At 40.6% G+C, this 17185-nt stretch overlaps 1 protein-coding gene across 2 annotated transcripts in view; it reads right to left on the bottom strand.

Annotated features, from left to right (window-relative positions):
- Frem2 (FRAS1 related extracellular matrix 2) overlaps nucleotides 1-17185 on the bottom strand; it is a 131827-nt gene that overhangs the window by 105094 nt on the left and 9548 nt on the right. For both annotated transcript variants that reach the window (XM_034500651.2, XM_076932361.1), the window contains exon 2: nucleotides 16103-16192. In XM_034500651.2, the coding sequence (XP_034356542.1) occupies nucleotides 16103-16192 (90 nt within the window). The remainder of the gene's footprint in view (nucleotides 1-16102; nucleotides 16193-17185) is intronic.

Genomic DNA, 17185 nt, shown 5'->3' on the forward strand with positions numbered 1-17185 from the left:
AAGGCAAAGGTGGAGGCAGAGAATTATAGGGAAATTCAAAGACAGAGAAAGCGCTGTGAGCTAATGAATGCAAACAGACTCTGGGAGCTGGGAAAGGCAGAAAATCTGACTTCTGCTATGGAATCGTTGCATCCTTGTCTGATGTATGGTTTGTAAACAGTACTTCAGCCCCGGGATCGTGGCTTCAGTTAGCTTGCACTAAGTGTCTTCTCGTTTGCCATATCTCACCATCTCTCCTCAAGACAACCAAGGCCTCTGAGGCTCCTGGCTTCGTTCCTCTACACAAGATTATATTGGACGTTTAATCTTTTCTGGTTCCCTGTGAATTTTATGAGTTTAAAAGTACTTTAAAAAAGGGCTTCCCCCACCTATATTCTTGAAAAATGACATTAGGATATTGAGGGTAAATGCATTGAATATGTAGATTGCTTTGAAGAATATGGATCTTTTTACTTTTAAAAAGGATTTATTTTGTTTTTATTTATGCATATGTGTTTGTGTCTGTTAGTGGGCATGTACACTGTGTGGGCACAATGCCTAGGAATGTCAGACTAGGATATCAATTCCCATGGAATTGGAGTTACAGATGACTGTGAGCCCTCTGACATCAGGGATGGGAGCCAAACCTGGGTCCTCAAGAACACTAGGTGCTCTTAACCTCTGAGTCATTTCTCCAGCCTTGATATTTTTTCTTTTTAATATGGATTCTCCTATAGAGCTTTCAGATGGATACATGTCCATTCGCTTTGAGTTTGGTATAGTTAGATCCCTTTGGACTTCTAACCTTCATGTTTCAAGGGACTCCATTTGTGACAGTGTTATAACAGTAGGAAATAAATAAATAGACTCTGAGGAACTTGACTGCTTGCTTGTTTTTTGGGGGTGCGGAGTGTTGGGAAGGTCTAAGGATTGTACCCAAATCCTTGTATATGGCAGCCCCCCCTTTACTCCTGTAACCCCTGAAAATTTTGTTTTAATTCTCTGTGTTGCAATTTCGTCTTATATTAAATGCAGATGATAAGAACAATTGACTGATGTTCTAAACACTGGTCGGCTAAACTGTTAGGATGAAGGGCTGGCCATGCTGGAAATGTTGACTGCGCAGCACCTGTCTCTCTCTCTGCCCTGCCCATCTTTTGATCGTGTTCATACTCAAGACTGAAGACATGCAGGTATTTAGTATTATAGAATTCTTTCTCTCTCTCTTCCTCTCCCCTTTATCCTCTTTTCTTCCCTCAGCTCCTCCCCCTCTTTTCTTCTTTCCTTCTTCCTTCCTTTCTTTCTGTCTTTCTATCTTCCTTCCTTCCTTCCTTCCTTCCTTCCTTCCTTCCTTCCTTCCTTTCTGTCTGTCTCTCTTTCTCTCTTTTTTTCTTCCTTCCTCAACACAATCATACATAGCCCTTGAACTCCATAAGTATCCGAGAGTGACCTTGACCTCCTGATCTTCCTGCTCCTATCTCCCAGGTGCTGGGATGGCCTGCACCACTAATCCCATCTGAGAATTATCTCTTAAAAAGAAATATTTTCAGTGTCATTTTTTACAGTAAAAGAAACCAAGACCAGAAGAATACCAGCCATTAGCACATACTGAAGAAACATTGTTTACACAGGACTTATCTCAGGAGGATAGAAAATGACTTCAGAGCTGGTAGATACTCTGAATAGGCATGTCAGGAATTCCAAGGTCAAAAGACCATTATAAACTGTTCTTTCTTTCTATTAATAATAAGGAGAAGGACTGGCAGAGGGGATCTTGTTCTTATCAACTCTGATAAACAAGAACGCAGCAGGATTCCACCTGTTATTAACAGGAGACAGTACAAACTTGAGTGGTTTCAAAGTACCTTTTACCTGTAGAGCAGAGTGCCATAATTAGTCACGATAATTAGGTGAATGTATTTAAGCACTCTTATGTAAATGCAGACTTCTCTAACATGCTTGCAGTTGTTTAAATAATCTGTATAATATAACCAAATAGTAAAACACAAGCTTATCATTAAAAACACCCTAATGGGGCTGAGGACGGGGCTCAGTGGTGGGGGTTGTCTACAGTGCAAGCAAACCTGCATTTGAGTCCCTAGAATGCAGATAAAAAGCAAGGGTGCGCATGCCTGTTACCCCAGCATTAGGGTCAGTACATAGACAGGCAGATCCCAGGAACTCACCAGCCAAGCAATGTAAGCAGAATGGCAGCTTTCAGTTCAGTTCGAGTCTCTCTCTCAGAGGAGTAAAGTAGAGAGAAGACACCTTTCTCTGGCCTTTGCATGTGTGTGTATGCAGGTACAGATATCCACACACTCACAAGCATACCTCACCCACATACCACACATATATACCACATAAACAACAACAGCAACACACACACAGATACACAGATACACAGACACACACACACACCTCACATCCTCCAGATCTATATTCATTGATCTAGAAAAATGTCCAAAAAGTACCAAGAGATTATAAAATTCAGCTTTAGGACAGAATACATTAAATAAGGCCTCTTTGGGTAAAATGTATGCTCTGGGAGAAAAAAAAATCATAGCTTAATGTTATTGTGATTTTTGCCTGGTTATTAAGATTATGTGAATGTACATTTTTAATTTTAGCTTTATATTTTTATCTTCCTATAATGAATATGTATATTTTTGTAAAAAGAAGAACACTTCCAGTCAATACCATTGATACAGTGCACTACAATAATCTTTCAGGTGACAAAATGGGGATCTTTTCAGCAAAAATATTTATAGTTATCGAGATGAAGGCTAAGGGGTTTTTAATCTGAAAGTTTTCCCAATGACTCTGGGGTCACAGAAATTCAGTTACTACCTAGCCCCTTCTTGAATACCATCTAGGGATCCGCTTTAATGTCTTTGACAATGGTAATTCCGTCTGTCCTGTGCACAAGTGTGAAACTGTGTACCCAAGTGTGTTGGAATGACAGGAAACGACAGATACCTGATAGGTATCTTCTTGTAGGAGATGGAGTGGATGTGTGAGGAAGGACACAAAAGGTCTCTGTTGGGACTGTACAATGCCCGTGCACAGAACAATGCTTTGCCCTAAAGTGAGGGGGATGGGACCCCAAGGTGCAGAACAATCCAGTTCTCCTCAAATACCGCTCTTTAACTGAAAACAGCAAGCATGCTATACAATGTGTATCACGAACAGCCAGAGGTAAGTTCATCAGAGGTAGCTAACAGAGATTAAATGATTAAAATGTTAGAGTGAAAGTGGCCCTGGAGGAGAGACTGTATGTGGTAGAACCCGGTTGAGCCATCTATACTTCCAAAACTTGTCTTATACACAGTCTTCACCAAGATCACACATATATTAATACAATGGCTGTGTGATCAATCTAAGATCAACAGAGACTCACAAAAGTGGACAACTTAAAAGGAGTTTGTTCTTAGACACTTTTACTTCATAACAGTATTTAGGGGCCTTGTTTACACACTTAGGAAATCTCAGCTACAAGATGCTTTGCTGGTCTGCTTCATCTCTGCCAATGTGACCTTTGCTTGAGCTCCATGAATAGACACTCTGTGTCACTCTAGTTCTTCCCTTAGATGTTCGTTCTTACCATGTGCAGAGTGGTCTGAGGTAGAGTTAGGGAAGGGGCATACAGGGGCTGCTCACTGTCTCAGTTTGGTCAAAGTGATGCAGGGAAATGAGAATAAAAGCAATTCATTCAGATGAGGCCATAAATTCCTTCTGTCCCTGGTGCTGTTTGAAATGTACATATGTGCTTATGTATTTAATATGTGATCATAGCAATCAACTTGAAGGAGCTGCAGCACCTATAAATGCCAAGACATTGAGCAGCAAATTCTTTTTTTCCATACACACACACACACAGACACACGAGTAAGAGGAGCAATGAGACGGCTTGACGCAGCATAAAAGTTTATGCAGAGGTGGAGCTGAAATCATGGCTCGGCAGTGAAGAGCAGTCTTCCAGAGGACCTGGGTTCAATTCCCAGCACCCACATGGTGGTTTGCAGCCATCCACATTTCCAGTGTATTAGCCATGGATAGTGAGTTCCATCTTGACTTCATCTATAAGTACAGATACTGGCTGCATGAAAACCTCTCCTATTTTGTGAGTTCGAAACAGTTTGGATGAATTTGCTTAGGAGAGCTGAGAATGGACCTATCACCATGACAAGGTAGACCATTGTCAGCGAAAGCAGTTTCTTACCCCTTGAAACTACTACTGGCCATTTAATAATGCCACTGTGAAGGTGAAGTCATAACAAAAGGAAAAGAAAAGTTTTGGCACAGGGAGGATGTTCTTCAACTTCTGAAATGTGCTTTAAACAAAAAGGACACATCAAACAAATGACTTTAAAATTATCAGTATAATTTGAGGTGCACTTGCAAACAATTATACTCATAGCATTTTAACAATCATATAATATTTATATGATATAATATATACATATATTATATATGTACATATATATGTGCTATATATGTATATATATTATTTATGTACATGTATATGTACATATATAATATAATATGCATATATAATTATAATATATTAAATATATAATTATATATAATTATTAAATATATAATTATATATAATTATATATATAATTATATATGTGTGATGTGTATATATTATAATGTATATAATATATTATAACTATCTTATAAATTGTAATAGGACTATACAACTTACAACTTTTAGCGAGCATATGTATACATGTACATATGCATTTATATATCCGTATAAGTATCCATCTTACAACTGGCATAATGACTTAAATGATTACATAAGTGAATATATCATTATAGAAATGAGCATTCTAAAACAGTGTATAGCTACACATTCAGCTATGGCATCTCAGAGGGATGCAATGTCTTCCTGAGAATGAGGAAGGAGTGAGTATGGAAGCTTGCAGCCTGGGCTGAGCCTTATACAGAGCATGTAGGAAGGAAGCAAGGCCCAGTGCTAAGAGCTCACCACAGCACACTTTCTTAGCCAGTGCTCTTCGGCTTAGTCACAACTGGCCTGTAGATTTGTTCACCAAGGGGAAGAGTCTGGAAGCTACTCTTTGCCTACCAAATAAATGGTCAGTCGGAGATAGGAGATATTAAATGAAAGAGGGAGGGGTGGCTCAGTGGTTAGATGCACTGGCTGCTCTTTCAGAGAACCAGAGGATCTGGTGCCCAGCTTTGGCACTCATACATATGCATGGTGCACAGACATTCATGCAGACAAAACAGCCATATGCATAAAGTAAAAAGGAATGGATATTTATAAATATAAATTTATATAAGTATAAATTATAAAAAAGTATAATTTAGAAAATTGCCAGCAAAGGAAGAAAATATTTTTCCTATATATTTAAAAACTGACATGAGTATCTTTAGAAACCCTAGGGTCAGGTCTTATTTCTGGGTCGGAGGGACAGCAACATGACAAGAGACCTATGAGAAGAAATGTGTGCACTTACTGAAGAAATATTTATTAAATAAACTAAGCAGCTGTTAGGAAGGGAAGAGCTATCAGTGAAATTGAGGTAAAAGTCTCTCACCTTCACAAACACTGAAGGAACCACAGTGGAACTACAGAAGGACGTGAGAATGCTCAGACAGACGGCCACTTTGTACCAGTCACTAATTGAAGCTGTTTATGGGTTCATAAAACGCTGGGTTCCTAAAGGCTCAAAACACTCACAATGGGAAGCGTAGCCATGGAAATGCAGTTCATCAGAAATCCAAAGGGGATGTAAAACTGTCTGGATTCAGGAACTGCGTGGCTTTGGACAGTGAACCAAAATGACTGTGAAGTCCAGACAGCAGGAAAAGATTTGTGAAATTTTCTTAAACACAGTTTTACACGACTTATACCCACAATGCAATAGCCTCAGTTTCCAGCCATTTCGGCACCAAGGGAAGAGAATTATGAAAACCAAAATGGCTCTCTCCTGCCTTGTGGATTTCTAAAGTCATCTGAGAAGTCTCATGGCCTCCTGTGCAGTCTCTGAAGTGGCTCTCAGGAACACTCTGTAAAATACTCTTCAGTGTGCTCCACATCCCACCCCTGCCTGAGCTGAGTGAGACGGGGCAGGTGGCATTACCGAGATGACAGGATGACATTCTCTGCTCAAGAATCCAGCACAGGAGTGAAGAGCAAGTGCCTCTGCCCCCAGTCTGAAGGAATGTCACCCGAGTGGGACAAAGAGAACTGTGGCTTGGGTTCCTTCACCCAAGAGAGCATGAAGGGCATCATTTTCCAAGCTTAGATCAAACTTGACATGAAGAACAAAGGACTACTTAAAATAAAAATACTAAACACGGCTGTGTAATTATCTCTCAATCTCTTTTAATGTCTTTGTTCGAATGATGCTATAGTTTTAGTCTGTACTTTGTATTAAATGGTAATTAACTGTAACTGAATAATTCATTCTGGAGAGTTCTCCTGGCAACGTTGTTAGGATTTTAAATGCAAGTTAACTGAAGGTACACTTCAGTTTCCTTTGCATTAAATGTGTCCTTAACATTAAAGGGTTGTTTATATACTGCCACTTGGCAAGTGTTATTATTATTATTATTATTATTATTATTATTATTATATTAAGTCAGAGACAAACTAATCAATAATTTTAGTAAATTTACAGTACCTGTTCAAAAACTGAGTACCAAGAATAAAGATTTTTTTCTCCTTTACGTAAATATTTTAGCCCTAAGGAAATGAACATTGAGAGATCAGTCAGTCAAGGCCAGGCCACAGTAGCACACACCTGTAATCTCAGCTCGCAAGAGAAGTTAAAGTCAGCCTGGTTTATAGATATAGTTCCACCCAATGAAACCTTGACTCAAAAAAACAAAAACAAACAAACGAACAACCACAACAAAAAGAAATCAGTCTGCATGTGTGCAGACAGGACAAAGTCAAGGAGGCTTTCTTCTTATGTGCGTGTTTTACGTATTCGTCATATTTTCACCAAGTTCGAGCTCAGTAGATCTTAGTTTTTCTTATTTGCAATGAGAATTAAGTACGTCTCTTTGCCCCTCTGACCTCACTGGGATTTCAGAGACACATGGCTTTCACACTTAAAAGGTAAAAACTTGATCAACGTAGTCATAAGTAGAATTCAGTTATTACTCAGTCTTTACTTACAAAACCCTCAGGATTACAGGAGTTTAGATACTAGAAAGCCTTCCTCTAGTCTCTCATGAAAATAAAGATTTCAGTGTTAATTAAAACATTATACATTGCTCCAGAGGCAACATTTGGCTTTTGAAGAAATGCACTAAGTACCTCCAAAGGTACACGGCACTCACTTTTCAATAACCTTAGAAGAAAATGTCATAGCTACGTTCTTCTCATTTTTACATTTATTAATATCCTCAATGAGACATTTGTTAAAGTGGCCTTTTTTTTACAATATTCATTAATATCTGTCGCTATGATGACTACAGCAATCTCTATGTATGTGTGTTTGTGTATACATATGCATGTATATATGAAGCACAACTAGGTAATTTTTGTGTGTATGCATATATGTACGTAAAGCACAATCAGGTGGTTTGTGTGTGTATTATACATAGGAATGTGTATATATATAAATTAATTAGGTGATTAATATGTGTGTATATACACATGTATATCTATATACATGAAACACATTCAGGTGCTTTATATGTATATATATATATATATGTATGTATATACATGAAGCACATTTAGGTGATGTGTATATGTGTGTATACATATACATGAATATACATTAAATACATTTAAGTGATTTGAAGACCTGAATATATATAGTGTTTTCAGCCTTGGCTCCAGAAACTTCCATATAAAGCTACCCTAGTACTGGATTTTGCTAAATACAGTTGTTTTAGTTCTAGTTTTAGCAAAATCAAGTTATCGTCTCTAACCTTCATCCCTATAAAACGTATATTCCAGATGCTGGAAAGGAGAAATTGTACAAGCTGACAGAGCTGGAGAGATGGGGATGTTACATATCTGTTATCTAAACATGGAGGAACTTCCTCATGACAGTCTTCATCAAGTCACTGACAACCCGAAAAAGTGGTTTTGAAACATTCATAAGTTTCACTCTACATGGAAAAAAAGTTCAGCAGCTTTCTAATTGTCATGTCAGTAGATCCCTCACCTGTCAGTCAAAGCCTGTCGGTCAAACTGTACAGACGGTTGCCATGGGAAAGGCAGAAGGGAAGAAAAAAAAAAAGAGAAACAGACAAGGAAAATCCAGAAGCAGAGACACATGTAGAGGAGCTTAAGAAGAGAAGGAGACATTCTGGGTGGCCACATGCCCCAGCACTAGGAGACTGAGACAGCCGGACCAGGAGTTTAAGTTCAGGGTGGGCTACATAATAACACCTTCCTCAATAAACAAAAGCATCACTAACAAGAAAGGAGAGAAGGTAGTGAGGAAGAGAGGAAGGAGAGGAAGGCAGAAGCCCCCAAGTCCTCTGGGAAGGGACCACAGCTAGACAGTAGCATCTCCCTGTACAGTTCATCCTGGGAACTGAGATGTACGAATGGCAAACTTTCAGCTCATTTCCTACTCAGACTTCAAATAAACCCTGCTAGCTGCTCACTATTCTAACCCCCACTTTACAGCTATAGCTGAGACTGGCCAAGTTGAGATGCTTGGCTCAGAGTCAGGTCTCCAGTGATGCAGAGGCTCATGGCAACATTTGTTACAACTCCCACTTCTGCAGCAAGATAGAGCAAGGAAGCAGATGAAAGGCTAGCCTAGCCTTCCTGAACCCACACTTAAAGGAGTCAAGACTTTGCATAGCAAATCAAATCACCGGGACTTTACCCCATCTCTGTATCAGGCCCTCCAGTCTCTCCCTGCACTATCATTCTCCGTGGGCTGAGAAGCCCAAATTATGCTCACATCTCAACTCCTTTCTACCTCTTCAACAAACCAAGAGGTTATGCGTTTAGACTCAAAGTTGTAGGAAAGTTATCCTTTTCCATGTCTTGTTTTGAGATATGATCTTACTCTATAGCCCTAGCTATCCTGGAACTCCCTACGTAGATCAGGATGGCCTCAAACCCAGAGATTCGTTTGCCCCTGTTTCCCAACTGCTGAAATTAAAGGTGTGCACCAGCATGCCTGCCCCTCTCAACTCCAGGTCACATGAGTCTTACTGCCTCAGTCTACCAGGCTCACACTATTGCTCCTGTAGCAATTCTCTGCAGCTGGAAGACCGGTCTTCTAAAGTGCAAATTGCAACATGCTACTCCGGTGTCTTAAAATGAGCATACCTAATACATTGAGTGCACAGGCACGCTCTCCTCTCTCTCTCTCTCTCTCTCTCTCTCTCTCTCTCTCTCTCTCTCTCCCTCTCTCTCTCTCTCTCTCTCTCTCCCTCTCTCTCCTCTCTCCCTCCTCTTCCCTTCTCCCTCCCCTCCCCCTGTCCCTCTCCCCCTTCCTCCCTCCTACTTCCCCTCCCCCTTTCCCTCTCTCTCCCACCTCCCCTATGGTTTATCCTTGAGCTCACTCATGCTGGCACTCTTCTGCTGAGCTAAACACCAGATCTCAGACTTCTACACATGCTTCTCTTTCTCCCTCTTCTTCCTACATTAGCTTCACTTCATCCTAAGCCTAAGCACTTCCTTGCAGAGAGAGCTTTCCTCTGAGTTGCATTTCTACCTCATAAACTCCCAAATGTTCTGTCTGTTGCTTTATCGTTGGGATAGATCTAAGGTCAAAGACTGTGTATATATATATATATATATATATATATATATATATATATATATATATATATATAATTGTTTTCCAACATCCAGTAAACACCTGAAACCATTTGTTTGATTAACTCAATAAATAAATGAATAGACTCTGTTTATAGCGAACAAGTTTACCCACAGACACTCTGACTTTTCTCCTGTACCACACTTAGTTTCTTGGTTACACTTCTTCAGCTCTACAAAATACAGAATAATACTGATTACAGCCATAAACGTGACCATGGAAAGCAGCCTTCCCTTTGTCTCAGCCTCACAGAGCAAACTTACAAGATAGCATTGAGTTTTAGAACATGTACTACAGATAAATATTTGGTTTGAAATTATGGTATTTTGATTGCCTATGAAAGAAAGATTTACTTAGCTTTTAAAGGGCAACATTATTTCTTCCGGGTGTAGATACGGATTCATGTTAAGTCTCTATAGGGAGGGATTCAGTCTCTGCCAAAGGTTTCCTGATTTAAGTAAAACGCTTTCTGCAATAAAGCCAAGCAGGTTTTGATATGGTGTGGACTTTAGGGATGAACGTAAAGAGTGCTGACAAAAATCTGAAGTGCACTTTTGTACCAGAAGAGTGGCTTCTTTCACGGATGCTGAGCAGGGGTGTTTGAAAGCCACCCCTTGAGAATAGCAGCACACCAGAGACAGACATTTGATGATTTGAACTCTTCTGAACTTCCCCAAAAATAAAGAAGAGCCCACAAACATTAGCCAAAGTAGCCGATGTCCTCCCGAAGATCTGTCCTCCAGCAAAGCTTGTATTGTGTCCACATTTAAAGCATTTTATCAGTGCTGGCACTACTTCACTGTCCTGTGGCAAAGGCTCCGGCTCTCCCGCCCTTCCTCTGCTTCTCCCGACATTAGCAATTGGTTTTACTGTCCAGAATGCTTTCTTCCCCTCTCAGCTCAAAGGCGGGCTGATCTCATACTTCTCCTCATAACCCTCATTTCCCCTCCACACTTTGTACCTATTTATATTTTTCAGCCACTACTTTCAATTCAAGCTAATTATCAGTAATTACTTTGCCTCCAGCCTTACGTGACAGTCAGCTTCAAGTCAGAACCCTTGCTCCTTGTGTCCAAAATGAGGAGGTTCCCATGACCCTTTTGTATCTGAGCATTTAATTTCTCAGGCGTTGATTGACAACTTGAAAGCCTTGACCTTAACTGACATCTCGGAGACAGAAATGACCGTGTGACTTCCTCTCCTATCTCAAGGTGCTATTTATATCTTTCCGTGGCTCATGAATTAACGATCTGGGTGGATGAGAATTCGGCCACCAGAAAGCATATTCAAAGACAGCAGCAACAACAGAAAATGATCTGGCTGTGGGCCAGGCACACTGTAGTAGCCAACACAGATGAATGTTATGTCTGCTGCCCAGTTCCAATGCCAGGAATGGCAGGCGGAGCCGAGCTACACCAAATGCCCAGGACAGAAGAGAACTTGGAGTAGGAAGTGACAAACCCAAACCAGTTTCATAAAGAATAAAAGTAATACTCCTCTTATCCTGCTTATGAAGCCTCGAGACCATGTAACCTAAACTCACGCTCATCAAAAGATTCTAGCAGATGCAGTTTAGTGGTGGAACCCTTGCCAAGCCTGTGGGAGGCCATGAGTCTGACCCCTTCCCCAGAGCCCCTCCCCCCCCCCGTCTCCCCCATGACCATCTTGGGTCAGAGCTTGAGATCTTGAGACTTAAAACAAAGAATAACCAAAAATAACTTTAAAAAATAACAACAACAAGTACCTAATTTTGGTAAGTCTTGTGCACACTTTATATGAAGACAACTTTTTACTTATTTGGCTATTGTCTCATATCCCCTTTAAGTAAAAATTGGGGTGATAAACCAGAAAAAAAACCAAAAACTTGTTCACAATAGCCCTGGCTGTCCTGGAACTCACTCTGTAGACCAGGCTGGCCTCTGCCTCCCAAGTGCTGGGATGAAAGGCATGCGCGCTCCATGCTTATTTCTCCTTAAGTGTCAAGTTGTTTACATAACATACCAAAAACCTTTTCTCCCCCTTAACCTGCCTCTTTAAGGATAGTAACGAGAATTCTCTAAAATGGGGCTCTTCCTATCTTAAGGACATCCCACTTGAAGATTTCTAGTCACTCTGCACAGTGGTTGATTCTGAGGGCTTGTAAATGTGGAGGCTTAGCCAGGAATCCATGTTGGTGCCATGGGATTTCAATTAAAACTAGGATAGGAGAATCTCCTCACGGAATGCCAAGGTTCCACAGGAAACGGCTACAGAAGCTTCTCTTTGGGGATACTGTTTAATCAATCCTTGCGTAAAAATGAAGGGCTGTTCCTTCACCTGTGCCTTCATCCATTTTAACATTTGTCCCATGCGTACCACATGTTCTGGTCTGAGCAGGTCCTGAGGTGAAAAGGCTATCTTGAGGCAAAGGCCTTCTTACTGTAGGGATGGAGTCTTACCTGCATCCTGAGCTACTTGTCACAGTAGGACATTGCTGCTATCAGTGAGGTTAGGGATTTGAGTACCAAGACCATGGCTAACTGCCTCATTGAGGTACAGGGAACAGATTTGAAAAGGAAATGACATTTGAGCTGGCACTGTGGGGAGAATAAGTCATTAGGGCTGAGGGTGAGGCATACCTGAAATAGTTACTTGAAACTGGCTTTCACATCACAATAAAGAGCTAAGAGTTCTTTGGAGGGAAGTTTACAAAGGTCCCCAGGCCAGTTTTACATTAGAGAACCTTGTAGTATCAAGAATTAAATCATGGCAATGGGAAAGGACTACACAGTTGAGCATCATAGGGCATCTAAAGTATTTTGGAATAAAAACTAACAATCTAGACGATACTGTGCTTTCTGTACCTTCCACAGGCAGACAGTGTTCCGACTCCACTCTTCCCATACCAGCGCAGAGGCCCGGGAGTCTCTGCTGTCTTCTACCTATTAGGAGGAGTGTGGAAGCCACAGGTTCTCACGATCTGGGGGAAGATCGTGAGGTTCAGTTCTGCCTCTATTTGTCCACTTGGGCAACTTGAGGAGGTTAGTTACCCCTATTTGTGACTCACTTCCCTCACCTACCAAACAGGGATGATATTTTTGCTGCTGTTATTGTACTGAACTCACAGGGATGTGGTAAGAGCAAAATTGCCTGGGCAGCAATAAATCATGTAGAAGGTTTAAAGTCTAGTTGGGAGATCTCTGATGTACAAGGAGTCCATTGGTGCGTGTGTGTTCTACATTCTATCATGGAGCATAGGTTCGTTTCTCCTTAAGTTTTAGGTTGTGGAATTGTTTATATAATATACTGAAAACTGCTCACTTTTTTTTTTCTGACAATGCTCCTTTAAGAATAGTAAAGATCTCTGAACTGGGTTATTGGGTCAAGCTCTAACACAGTAGGGGGGTCTCCTGTGATAAAACCCACCTCTATCTATTTCTCACTAATCTTCCCTCCCATTAAGTGGTAATTAACATCAAAGTGCTCCAAACCCAAAATGCAAGGAACCATTCCTTGAATGTGGAATGGTCATCCATCCACTCATCATTGTAACAGGAGAATCCTGTGACAAGCCAGGTTCCAACCACACATGACTAAATCTGAAGCAAGAGGTTTTAGGCTTCTGCTTTCAAATCATTTCTTCTCCCATTCCTGATCCTTGACATGAAATTCAATTGTATATATATTTTTTTAAAGCCTGGAGGATTATGTTAGTCCTGGGAATATCCTCAGCTAGCCATCACTCTGAAAACAAGACTGCGGATTTGAAGGAGGTGACTTCAGTGGGTGGGAAGGAAACTTGGACATTAAAAGTTCATACCCTTAGGCAGTAGTTTCTGACAGCTGCCCCAGATGTGAGATACTGGAAGCTGTTAACACACTTTGCAGAAGACTTCACAGTATATACATAAAGCAGAGGATTGTTATGACATACTTTTTATGCCTTTATTTAGACATACAAAATATTACCATCCCTTGTGTGTTACCTCATCCAAGTGTTAGACCACTTTCAAGATAAAACTGCCCCACCCCATTAACAAGTCAAGTGGAATCAATTCTAAGATAAACATACAGCTTTCTGGGTTTTTTTTTCCTCAGTCTTATAGATTCCTGTTTGTTGTGACAAAAGGAACTTCTCTTCTATCTAGCAGGGAGGTTCACGTACATTCTGCTTAATAACCATTTCCTAGGATCTAGCTCAGTCAGACAGGCTATGTTTGTGGCCAGGAAGGCACAGAAGGAACTCTCTAGAATATTCTGCTCATGTGAAACTAAAGCTCAAAAAAAAAAAAAAAAAAAAAAAAAAAAAAAAAAAAAAAACCATGGAATAATTTCATTTCTGCTTTCATAAGCATCAACATTCACATAGTCAGAAACAAAAACAGAAGCCTGACTTCTTCAGCCAGGCATCCCTACTTACTATTCTGAGATATGATAGATAATACAATGCTTTCCAAAGTTGGAACGCAGACCTGAGTGTTAATGTAATGCTTTTATCCCACCTAGCTGAAGATGTATGGACTAGTGGAATAATTATGACTATGTACAGTTTTAAAAGTAAAGGCCAGGACTGGAGAGATGGCTCAGTGGTTAAGAACACTGACTGCTCTTCCAGAGGTCCTGAGTTTAATTCCCAGCAACCACATGGTGGCTCACAACCATCTGTAATGGGATCTGATGTCCTCTTCGGGCATGTCTGGAGACATGTGCACTCACATATATAAAATAACAAAATAACTCCTAAAAAAGAGTAAAGGCTGTGGTACTTTTAAGGATTTATTTTTATTTTGTGTGCATGAGTGTTTTGCTTGCATGTATGTATGTGTGCCCGCACCCCAAGTGCACAGTGCCCAAGGAGATAAGAAGAGGGTGGGCATTAGATCCCCTGGAACTGAAATTACATGAGGTTGTGAGCTGTCATGTGGGTGCTGGGAACCCAACCTGGGTCCTCTGCAAGAGCAGGTTTTGCTCTTAACTGCTGAGCCATCTCTCCAGCCGCAAAACTACGGATGTATTTAATGTTTGTGTAATTTTAAAAAGGAAACTTTTTTTTACTAAGTCTTGTTTGCTCATTCTAAAGATGAACTTTTTTAGCCTGAAACTGACATTTGATTACTGGGTTCATGATTTTTACAGTTTCCTTTGGCAGAATTTTTTATTGGAGCATCAGGAGTCAGTAAGTACAATGTTTTTAGTTTATCGGTTGGTTTCTTTCTTAAGACTTTGTTCCTGACTGAGATTCCTTTGCCAGTATGCCAATTGCTAAACTATGGTTTGGGTCCGTTCAAACACAGATGTTAGCTATATTAGGCCTGGGATCTGAGGCAGAACCAAGTAATTGTGATCACGATGGGTAACCTTCTATTGCCTCTGGCATGCATGGAATGGACATCACTTTCAGGCACCTGGCCATGTTGGATCCAGCTATATTTTAAACAAGGGCATTTAATGCTTTGTGGATATGGAGGATGAGAAGAATCTTTCCTTGGGGTTGACTAAACATTACGTCCTGTTTTAAAAGTACCACAAAGAAACAGATTCAGATCTAGTCTGGGTGAGTTCTCTCTAGCATGTTGCTTTCTTTCTTGGAACTTTCCGTGTCCTGTTCGTACAACATAAATACTTGGTGACTCTGTGACTTTCCATGAGGACACACAACAAAAATAAAATCTTTCTATTCAGTCCAGAAACAGCTACATGTTTCCAGGTCTAGGTTTGCCGGGTGAGGAGGTAGAGTCGTTAGAAACAGAAGAGAGCCAGAGCGGTCTAGGGGTGGGTAACAGCCATGGTGCTTCTTGTCCAGGAGACTTAGATAGAAAGGCACATACCAGTTCCTGTTTCTACAGTGCTCTTCAAACTTGGCCAAGGAAAACTTTTCGCTCGATCAACTCGTAAAAATCCCCCAAGCTGAGAAGATCATTAGATGCTCTGATACTGGGCAACAAAACCAAGTTTATTTACCACAGAATTCTTGTTGAGTGGAGGCAGCACAAACGTGAATTAGAAAAGGGCACCCTGTTTGGGGAAGACACACCAGGGCAGGCACAGGCTGTGGTGGGAGCAGGGCTGGATTCCAAGCTCTTCCTCGTGCCTGGGAAACCTGAACTGGGCAGAGGAAGCCTGTTTATACAGACACCCACCCCCCAAACCACAAGACAGAAATGATAAAACATATCTACTAAAGAGTGTGATTCTATCAGATTGAATTGACTAAACTCTTACAGCAGACACTAAATCCACTCTTCATAAAGTTCTCACGAACACAATTTAACACCTGAAAACGATTCCTTGTAGCAATGTTGTCAAAGAGCAGCCAAAAACAAATAAATCAGTAAAAAAGGCCACCGGGAGAGCAGAATACTTACCGCCATCTTCCACTATGAAATGGAACACATCACTTGTGGCATTTGCGCTCTCTCTCAAGACATAGCATATTTTCATGTCATCAATGTCGGCTAAAACACAATCAAAAAGCAAGTGATTAATCACTGTAGCAAACCCGAAGGCTTGTACTTACAATAAATCCTACCGGCCATTGTGTTTCTGAAAACATGTTTAGATCCCTTTTTGGGAGTGGGTCATGATGCTTTGTTCTGAATCTCTGCACCCTTTAATATCAGCTGTCCCGTAGAAATCTGATCCTGCACACAGATAAATGGAGGGCCAGACTTAGATTGTAATAATAGCAAGGTGATGCCCCCTTCCCACCAAAGGAGTGGCTATTAAATACGGTATGCTAGGCTCCATGACAGGTGGAAAGGAAGATATTTTGAGGCATGGCAGATTTCCTGGACCTCTTGAAATCACATGCTTCGCCTCCCTTACAGAGTGAGTTTTACAGGAAGCCAAAGGAAAGAGCAGATGTTTTCATTGCCATAGCAGTGCTCTTTCTTAACTGTTAAAATGCAGTAGACTGCTTGTAGACTTTAGTGCATGGCGGAGGCTTTAGCAGCTCATGTGCATAGGTCTGGTACCCATACACAGTCTTTAAAATGCCTCCATGTTATTAGCTCCTCTCCTGAATGATGCTGCTGCATATACAATTTAATGAAACAAAATATCACTGTGATACTTAAAATAGATCTGTCTTTGATCTGGGCCAGTCAGTGAGTTTTTAAGGTTACACAAATGCAGAACATGGCTAGGAACACTGTCATCGAGGTGTATAATATTTATCTGTCTTCTTTGTGTTTATGGTTTTTCTAATTTCTAAAAGCTCTATTAGGTTCGTACTATTGAGTTCACAGGTATTGTAAACAAAAAAACCCCACATAAGAACATTTTATCTTGATAAGCAGAGCATTTCAAGTCAGCAAGTTCCACCCTAGACTTCTGAATCTTAGAAGCTGACATGATAAGACATAGATTAAGTCCAAATGTATTGCACCCCTGAAGTCCTTTACTGTTAGCTGTGTACTGTCCAGCACTAATGTTTATATCAACCAGTA

This window comes from Arvicanthis niloticus, chromosome 4 (genome assembly GCF_011762505.2).
Source record: "Arvicanthis niloticus isolate mArvNil1 chromosome 4, mArvNil1.pat.X, whole genome shotgun sequence".
Lineage (NCBI taxonomy): Eukaryota > Metazoa > Chordata > Mammalia > Rodentia > Muridae > Arvicanthis > Arvicanthis niloticus.